The sequence below is a fragment of the Fulmarus glacialis genome, unplaced genomic scaffold, assembly GCF_000690835.1.
Source record: "Fulmarus glacialis isolate BGI_N327 unplaced genomic scaffold, ASM69083v1 scaffold10900, whole genome shotgun sequence".
Lineage (NCBI taxonomy): Eukaryota > Metazoa > Chordata > Aves > Procellariiformes > Procellariidae > Fulmarus > Fulmarus glacialis.
The window spans coordinates 50,843-61,040 of NW_009189667.1; the positions used below are offsets into that span (position 1 = coordinate 50,843).

The following is a 10,198-nucleotide window of genomic DNA, read 5'->3' on the forward strand; positions in this document are numbered from 1 at the left end:
ACTGCAGTGGTGTATTAACAAATGGCCCCGATAACTGACTGCGATGAGATTAAAATCTAGTTTGTTAGCTAGCCTCTGTAGTGAGGCAGTTGACAGAGCTTTGGAATTTCAGGTACCTTGAATTTTCTTCACTATTCTCCCTCCAGTAACTTCAACTGACCTGATTGTTTTTACGATACCTGAAGAGACCGACTAGTTTACTGAAACCTTCCTGTTGAAATATTTTTATAATTGATCATAATTGCTCTTTGCGCAGGCATTTCAAAATTCCAGAGACAAGTCTAAATTGCATCCAAGTACAGGAAATCAATGATGATATCTAAGCATTGCCCTATTATCTTTTTTTTTTTCCCCACAATGTATTTAATGACCTAAGGAAGTTACAAAAGCAACTTTAAATTACATTTAAATATATAAACTAATTACATATATTTAACTAACACTGAGAAAATAAAATCCCAAGCAACATGAAGACAAGAAACATTGAGATGACTGATTCTAGAGTAATTTAAGACTTTTTACTGAGTGTCTGGATGTAGCAGTCGAGTGAACACTTCCCTACTGAAGTATTACTTGTAGTCAAAGACCACTGGAAACTTATCTCACTATTCTCATTTTAGAACAGCAAATGAGTGATTAGTCCAGCATTAACTTATGCAGTTTTTATTAAGTTCTATATTCTGGGAGAACAATTTTATTACTTATTCCACTTTTTTTGCCACTTACTTATTTCAGCAAGTGGCAAAATTCCTAGAAACTTCAGTGGCATCAGGATTTTTAATACTAAGAGCACAGATTTGTTAGACACAAAGACAAAATGGTTAAGAATTGTGGCTTGTAAGATAATATTAAAAAAGGATATGCAGATAGCTATGTACAGGTATGTTTAAACTCATTCAAGGTGAAGGAAACTCACAGCTTAAAATTCACGTGGCACATAAAGGTATCTGTTTGAATGTTTCAATTAATATTCTAAGTCACATGTGGTGAACACATCTTCACAGAGACTAAAATAAATAACAGCTACTTTATTATCTAAGCATACTTTTAAGTGTGGCATTTCCTGACAATGCTTAGAGAGAATCATCAAGTAAAAGAATGCAAAGGTCGCAAGAACTTGTGAAACCCTGATGACTGCTAGTTTCCACTTAGTTTTCTCATGATAGGGCTGTCAGGTTCAGCATTAGTGAAAATACTTCCTACAACCACATGAGTACCCCAGATGTTATGACGAATAACTTTGCAGCAGCCAAGATCATCAATGGAAAATCCCAAGTGGCGGTAGCGTTCATCTGTTTCAAACAGAGTGTTGTTTGTGTAAGGTCCAAAGAACTAGGTGGAAAAAAAAAGAGAATTTTTCATGTGAAAATTTCCAAGAACATTTAAAATGTCAGAACTACCTCTTTTTAAAACAAAACCTAAGCCCAGAAGTACCAGTTACATCTGTTGAAGGAAGTTTTATGTACAGTTTTATTCAGGAAATCTACACAGGAAACTAAGCAGAGCACCTCTGGTTACACTGGTACCCCATATTTAAAGATTTCCCTTTGTCACTGACTGTGTGAAGGCGTATCCATGTGTTTGAATGTCTAATCAATCATACACATAAAAAAAACTCAAGTGCTTTGGAAAGGTTCTTCTACTTCTACAGACATTAAGGATAGAACCCTTCTGTGAAATAGCAAAAATAAGACATGTACCATTTCAATGAGCCCCCTATAAAGAAAGATGCTTGGAGGAGCAAAAATGTGTGTAAATCAGAAACAGGTATTTCAGTTGCTTTATCTCAGGAGGAAGCTTCTGACCAAAAACCTACTCCTGATGAACAGGTTATCGCTAAGGATGTTATTACTGAATTGGAGCCCAAAGACAGAACCCTACTTTCATCAATCCATAACTATTCCTTAAACGCATGGAATTTCTGGGAAGCTTTTAAGCACTACACACACCTTCAACTGCCTGTTCACCTTATCCCGTTAAACCTATTTGCCTCTGCTGACACAATAAATCACTGCCTTTCACAGTGTTTTTAAATAAAACCCCTCGGTTTAGCACTGAGCTTTGCCATGATTATTTTCAACTATAATACGGTTTTAACAGTTCTCAGACAAAAATACATATACGCTCATCTTTGATAGAAGCTTTTTCAATTCTCTCTCGTAAGTTTTAAGATTCTAAGTTTCACAGATGTTTTGGTAAGAAACTGTCAGCTCCTACAGAGAACTGCTGTAATCTGATAATGAATGCCAACGCCGTTTAATAGGAACAAGCTATTCATATTTTCTACGTTACAAAGATATTATTAACCAGTGCAAAGAGACTTTTTAAAACCCTCCATCCACACAAATAGGTGTCAGGACTACCAAGTTACCTTGGGAGGGCATAACCAGCCTACTGTGAAGTGACCAAGAGCTTTTGGGCACGAAACTTCTACAGTTACCTAAAATTCAACTTCATTGCTGAACAACGTTCTCCAAACTGTCAGCAATGACAGCTGACACAGTATGGGAACTAGCTCGGGGTTACTCTCCTATCTTAATTTATGAAAGGAATTATCCTATGGTAAGAGCTTTTGGGCAATATGAAAAAGCTAGATTTAACCCATGAAGAATACAAATACCACTGCTAGTTAGGACACAGCAGTGTCCATTGCATATTCCACACAGCACATAACTTACTGCCAGTCCTGAGGATGGATCAATGAAGTCAGCCCAATAGCCTTCAGAACAAATTGCATAGCAAATTTCCTTGGCACCATTAATGAACTTAAAGAAAATAAAGGGAAAGAAGGATATCAAATGATATTTTTGTTACGTATATATACACACATAAAATATTCTGAAAATGAACAAGCACAGATTTCTTTTGGCCTCTACTAATACAATGAGAAATTCAGCATACTTTCAATAAAAATATTAATAATATTAAGAGGATTAGAATTAATGGCATACATTAGACTACTCCAATCATATGAGATTTAAGAGTGTTCCTTGTGCCAGTCAGTAATGGATTAACAGCTTGTACAAGGAGTAATGTAATTGCTTTGATTATTCATGCAGATTGCAATCATACCTGTTATCCTCTTTAAGAAGTCAACCATTACTTCAGGTATTTCTGTGTTATTTCCACGAGTTTACAGATCTCACCTAACCTCCACAAATTTGACACTAAATGTGGCATTAAATATATTTTTATAAATATATGAACAACATAGTTTTGCTGTAAGGTCTTATCTCAGCCAACAGGACAGTATTACATAGATCTTCCTGCACTACAAATGTTTAACTGCAAATGATTTTAAAGAATGTTTCAGTTTTGCATTACGATAGCAAACAGTTCCATAAGCACTTGACTTTTACACCAATCTACACCAATTCTCTTGTTGTAATGAATTGGTGGTCAGGATGAATGATGATTTCAAACTCTCCCACTATTTGACAATCAAAGTTGTAGGCCATGTTTCAACTACACTGGAGGACACCAGCTGATGTTCCTCAAAATAGTATTTTCAATTAAGCAACATGCCAAAAAGTTCCCTGTTCTATAACACATCACCAAAACCCTCCCTTCTCTGAAGAGACAGCTTAAAGAATCTACTTTTTTTTTGGTAACAAACTTTTCACATCAGCTAACTTGAGAAAATAAGCTGCTCCCCCCCCGCCCGCTTCCCTCCCCGAATCTTTGGTGTTGAGTTGCAGTTATCCGTCTGTGAGATACAGAAGAAAATTGAACCAGGTAGATTTAAAGCTGTGCTCCTGTATTCTGACATCACAACACAGGGGACAAAATAATTACACAACCTACAGATTACACAGCACACTTTTTCCACAGATAAATTGGCAACAACAGGAGATCTCCATTATGTGCTTTTAATCACCTAGACCAGTAATTTTCAACCCATGTTATGAGGGCCAGCAGGGACCCATAGAAAACTTCTGAAGAAACCTGCAAAGGTGAGTGAGAAAAAAAACCCACAAAAGTCACCATATGTGATGGTTCTAAAACCATCCATGCACTCTGAGAAAAACATGTCCAAGAGCAAAAATCTGAACAGCTGAATACACTGAGCTAGAGTAAAGCACAAATAGAATTCACATAGCTTCCTTGAAATGTGAAAGAAATTCCCTAATCTCATAAAAGAGAATATTTCTAACTTCAGAATCAATATGATTATTTACTTTCAGTTATAAAAATTGGATTGTTCTCTATAATTAGTGCCCTTAGCAGCTCAAGGTTTCAAATTTGTAGAAATATTATAGTTACTGAGCTTCAGGCCCTTAATGGTCCAAAATAAGGGAAGTTTATCCTTTACAGTAATTTGTTCTGTATTTCGAGGTTTGATGGCTCTGATGATTAACTACATTCCAACTGTAAATTAAGTCACAAATATAAGTAAGGCCATCTGAAGACAGCATTTTAGGCACTACATTTCTGATACCATCCATCTTTTGATCCAGTATTGTAACAGCCCCTCAGCAATCACTTAGAGTGAGGTTAATAAACACTTCAGATTCACTACTGTAAACATTTAGATTTGGCTTTTCATAACCCTCACTACTTTAGCACAAGCCTCTCACATTAAATTAGTATTTTTAGGGTTACTTCTAACCATCTATGAAGCAAACAGACAGACCATTTTCTTGTGAATTTGCTGTTAGTAACCTTTAGGCTGGGAGGTTACATCCAACATCCTAACACCCCTACAATGACTGTATTAGACTTGACAGGGAGGTGCACAAGGAAGAAAGAAGCCAATTAACATATAATTAGACCAGATTACAACGCCAAAGACCAACAGACCATAAATAATTCAAAGAGAAGAACACACTAAAATGAAGGGAATTTTAATTTGTGTGTAATCTTTATGTCGATCCTTCAGACTGCTTCTTCCTTTTTTGTGGTAACCCTTACACTGCTTTATAGAGGCCACATTTGCAATTTACAGGATTGAAAAGGACATTACCAGGCTATTTTCAAACATAAACATGACTCTCACTATACAGATGAAAATCCCACAGGATGATTTTTACTAGTTTTTGAAAAGTTATAACAAACACTATATAGAAACATCGTATTTTGAGGTGCTAAGAAAAGAATGCCAGCGGTGGTGAACACTGACACCTGCTGGAGTACACACAAAAAAAATCTGAAGAATGTGAAATAAAGTGATTTTCAGAGAGACCTCTAGTGGCAACAGAACAAGAAGACAAAGTCCATGAGGATGGTTAAGATGTAATAAATATAACTGATACCAGGCTAAAAGCATTAACCATGCCCATTATCAGAATGGAAAAAAACCACAGAGCAACCACTTTTTACAAGTAAGGACGCACTCATCGACAGACTCTGTACTGGAATCTCAATTACAGAAAACCAGAGAGAGCAGTGAAATCCTACAAAATGCATTGTACTAAAGCTGAAATAAGGTGAGAAAATAGTTGCTGCCCTTTAACTGCAACGGGACAACAATCAAGTATCTTTATTAATTTACTGTAGCATTTTACAACATTTTAGCATACTTTTGACTCACCCCATTAAATAAAGAATTTAATAGTTATATAAGACATTTCATGTAAAGTAGTCAAAAAGCTACAAAGCTGGAAAAAAGTTATCTCCATTTTATCAGCAAGAGAACATAGGATTAGCTCAAAAATGCTCTAAAAAGTAATACACAGTATATTACTACCAGAGCTAGAAATGGGCCAAAATACAGAAGATTCATCTACAAACAAAAATAAGCTGATGCTACTGTCAGCTACTTACATTTTCTAACAGCATTTCTCTCTCATCCTCCACTTCTTGACTCCATACAGTCATATCATTTTTAGTCTTCTGGGTGACAGTTAATACCGTCAAACGGTTGGCATTCACTTCTGGAAACATTGACTCAAAGTCTAAAAAAAGTGAAACCAGCATGTTACGGCTTGCTCTTACATTTTATTTATGATTTTTCAGTTTTAGACAAATTATTGACCCTACTTTAGAGCCTTCCTTTCATTTAAATCCAAGCCATATGTGTTTTTCGCATCAGATCCAGCAAACAGCATGCTGGTTTGAAATGCTGATGTTGCTTTTGTGGAAACTAATGCACCTTGGTAAGGTCCTGTTAAAAGCAACTTAGGCAATAGAGTTTGCCATTTCAAGACCTCCTATCTAACTGCAAGATGATAAAAGCCCCACTACTCTGCACATTTCAGAATGCGCAAACAAGCGCCTTTCTTTGCAAAGATATAACACCAAGTATAGTAATATTTTAATATTTTGAACACCACCACAGTTCTCCACACAGATAAGGTGTGAAGATCCTTATTTTCTGGATAAGCCACATTACATGATGCACACTGATTTTTTGCATTAAATCTTTCAGTAGAAATGCCTCAGATCTACTTCCTAGGACATGACAGCAGACTCAGTATCATTAGTGTACCATAGGCATGAGTTGTGACAGTTCTCCTGGGACAGAAAAGGCCCAAACCCATCAAGATTCTCTCCCTACATCATCTATTGGACTACAAACAGGAATGCACATGAAGCACTGAAGTCACGATGAGGCTTCACAGAGCCTTATTTTTAGTGTGGGAGGAAAAGAGCACTTTCCAGAATTAAAAGCCCAAAGGTTCATTCTTTCTCACTCACTCTTCAGCACCTAGACCAAGATTTCAGCCAGATTTCAGTCTCTTCTCTCAGTATATCACTTTTAAAATTAGAAAGTTTTGTTCCAATTTAATTTCAATTATTTCCTCTTTCAGCAAATTAAAGAAAGAAAGATACAAACCCAATGCTTTCAAGTACTTTCATAATTTCAATTTGCTATTTTACTACGAAGCAGTGCCAAAAGATTTTGTCACAAACTGGTTTTTGGATAGTGAAATCTACCTGACACTAAAGAAGCAGCCAAAAGTTACTCCCTGCCCCAGCTGATCTTGAATTTAAATGGCACTGAATTTCATGAGAGATAAAAAGTATCTCTCAGCGAAGTTTCAGTTTTCACTTTATAGCATGTATTTTTCTTTTGTAAAATATTAACTCTGGATTACCCTTTTCTACTACACGTTCTGTGGCATCAGTTACATCACAGTGTTTACTTACATATTTTTACATTTTAAACAGTTAAAATTTCTTAGCTATCAAAAAAAGTGAAAATATACCTTTTCGTAACAGTTCAGGACAAGCTTGTACTGCACATTCTACCTTTGCATTTTCAAAGTAAGTTTCAGCGTTATTTATTTGCTGTTTCTGTGGAACATCAGCACCCTGAGAAAAATGAAAATTGTAACTTTCCCATTCATTAATATATAACAGGAATAACTTTGTACACCAGACTACGTTTTCGTAACTACATGTCCACTGATACACCTAAGCAGTTTCACAGAAAGATCATTTGCAATGAGACTTAAAATTTGTTTTTCAAATATTAAAAGTGGAACAGACATAGGTATAATCTACTGCTTAAACCTATACAGAAATTTTAAGCTTTATGTATTATTGTAACCGTATTATCTCAAAGCCTTAACAAATACTGAAATTTTTGAAAAATATCCTTCTGAAACAATGGCCTCAAGTATTCAATACAACAGTAGTTGACAGATTTCAGACATACACACATTACCTGAGCCAGAATAAAGTTACACAACAGTTCTAGAGCTCTGAACTACCAGCATTTTTAGCTTTAGCTGTTGTAGCTTGAAAAGCAGAACAGTTTTCCAATAATAGCATTTTTATTCTTTACAGTTTTATTTCTACAGTTTAAAAAAAAAAAACAAAACCAAATCACCAGATTCCTGTGGGTATGTTACAAATGGAGCACCTGTACGTTAGATATATAGCATTTAAGCTTAAAATGCCGTTAAGAAGGTAGTAACAACAGCTGCCTCCTTTGGGATAGCAACTGTTATGTAATAGGCATAGAATGCCTTAACACGGTTTTTCTAGCTCTAACGATGCCATAATTTACACAGAATTTCAGTAAGTTTCTCTAAGACTGAAATGACAATATTGAGTAGTACATTAAGTCCTACCTAACACCTGCTTGTATCTGAAAGTTCTCCCTAGAGAAAACTGCTACATTGAAAACACAGTGTGGCTAGCATTTTTGTTCTAGAAATCAACATTCAAGAAGAACAAAAAAAAAAAAAACCCCAGCAAAAAAATAAACACAACAATAGACAAACAACAGACATTAACTGCAGTTTCAATACGTATGTTTCCACATACATCTTGTATTATGATTGCAAAGTCATTGGGACAGATCAGTTGGTACTTTAAGCCTGACAAACCACACAGTTATGCTGGTAAACTTCTTCCTAACTATAGGATGCTTCTCTTACTAGAACGGTAGTTCATTGTGATTTCTTGTCTACTACTCCCATTCTAGCTGGCTAACACCACTTACATAGCACATAGGCTTAGTAGGCATGCTACCATCAAGAGACTACGGCCATTTTCCAAAGATCAGTATCACTTTCTGGTATTGAGAGGCTGGTAGGGCCATTTACTCAGCTCAGATGAAACAAATACATCAATCTCAGGTACACATAGGTCAGAGAAGTTTGCCATTTCTCTGACTGGTTCAAGGACCAGTGCATGAGCTTCAGCAGCACTGAGCTTTTCTCCTGCTTGCTGCAGGAACCTATGGGACGTTCCTGTATTCAGCTGATCCCATCAATCAAATTCGGGTCCCCTCCTAGGAGGAGAAGTTTAGCATTTCTATTAGCTAAATGCTGTTCATGGATTCCTAAACGCCACTGGTATGAAGCAGATCTAACTCCTGTTGACTTTCTGAATACCCACTGCAAAACCTGCCTCTGTTCTTTCCAGTTTCTCCCTTCCATTTCAGGCAGCAACAGCTGCACCAGGCATTTTATTATACATGTAATCTTGCCAGAAAGCAGACATGCATTCAGTGCACCTGGTTTGCACTAAATGAACTAGACTAGAATTTTCTGCTGGGCTTTTAACGGAAAGCATGATCCACACAAGCTGAAAACAGAATCTGGAGAGCTCACCAGAAGCTTATGTTTTCTGAACACTTTGGAACGCAACGCTACATTTACAAAAAACACTATACAGCGTTTTTACAACGGAGATTTGCCAGTTGACTTCCAAAGTCTGAGCATGTCGCAAACTCAGAGAGTCTGGAAAGTTGAGTCAGCAGCTAGTAGCAATAAACATTCATTGAAACCTTGCGATCACGCTAGCAATTATCCAGCTGCTTGTTGTTAATAAATGCATCTGACTCACTGCAAGCTCTGCCATCGCTAAAATGCAATCTCATAGCGAGACTTGAGATACGTTGATCTGCTTCTCCTGTGTGAATTCAATGGTTGTCAGAACAAAGCAGGCAGATCTAAACACTGTCCAAACTACCTAAGTCCAGATCCATTAAATGAAATACTGAAGAAACTACCAATTCCATTTGATAAAAGGTGGTGAGACTTGGTAAACAGCAAGTTTTGAAACAAGTTTTTGAAACTTTTGAAAGTTTTCTTTTCCCATATCCATTAAGTCACTACTAAACTGCTACTTCAATAAGCACTGCTTAGTCAAAAAAACCACACCCTGAAATATTTCTTTCTCCTAAAAGAAAAAGCTTCACTAGATTCCATGTAATCTCTCCCTCACCCCAGTTGAAGTTCATCTTTCAAAACCATCTCGAAAATCAACGATACCTTTTTTCAGCAGTTTTCTTTTCCCATATCCATTAAGTCACTACTAAACTGCTACTTCAATAAGCACTGCTTAGTCAAAAAAACCACACCCTGAAATATTTCTTTCTCCTAAAAGAAAAAGCTTCACTAGATTCCATGTAATCTCTCCCTCACCCCAGTTGAAGTTCATCTTTCAAAACCATCTCGAAAATCAACGATACCTTTTTTCAGCAAGACAAGAAATACCAGTTTCAGACAGAAGAAGCCTGTTCTTACCTGAAATTCATTTATGTATTGTGCCATTACAAATTCATGCCTTTCACTTGCTGAAGGCTCTGCTAACATATCAGGCAGACTTTTTGAAACTTGGCTTTTCTTCTGAGCAGCAGTGCCATTTAGGTGACAGTCAAAACCAATATTACCAGGCAACTGGAACCTCTGGTCCTGAGGACCAAATGGACCCATTACTTCATCTGGCCATACAGTTCTTGAACCTGCAAAAGTCAAGGCCTTGCTTTAGTCATCACACCTAAAAAGAAAGGGGGGGGGGG

General features: G+C 36.6%; 1 protein-coding gene across 1 annotated transcript in view; it reads right to left on the bottom strand.

Moving 5' to 3' along the window:
* Positions 1–859: 859 nt before the first annotated feature.
* MMADHC (methylmalonic aciduria (cobalamin deficiency) cblD type, with homocystinuria) overlaps positions 860–10,198 on the bottom strand; it is a 12,284-nt gene continuing 2,945 nt past the window's right edge. Inside the window, exons 3-7 of the mRNA XM_009583022.1 lie at positions 9,924–10,141; positions 7,149–7,254; positions 5,764–5,894; positions 2,679–2,765; positions 860–1,332 (exon numbers count right to left, since the gene is read on the bottom strand). Of these exons, the coding sequence (XP_009581317.1) occupies positions 1,138–1,332; positions 2,679–2,765; positions 5,764–5,894; positions 7,149–7,254; positions 9,924–10,141 (737 nt within the window). The 3' untranslated portion in view covers positions 860–1,137. The remainder of the gene's footprint in view (positions 1,333–2,678; positions 2,766–5,763; positions 5,895–7,148; positions 7,255–9,923; positions 10,142–10,198) is intronic.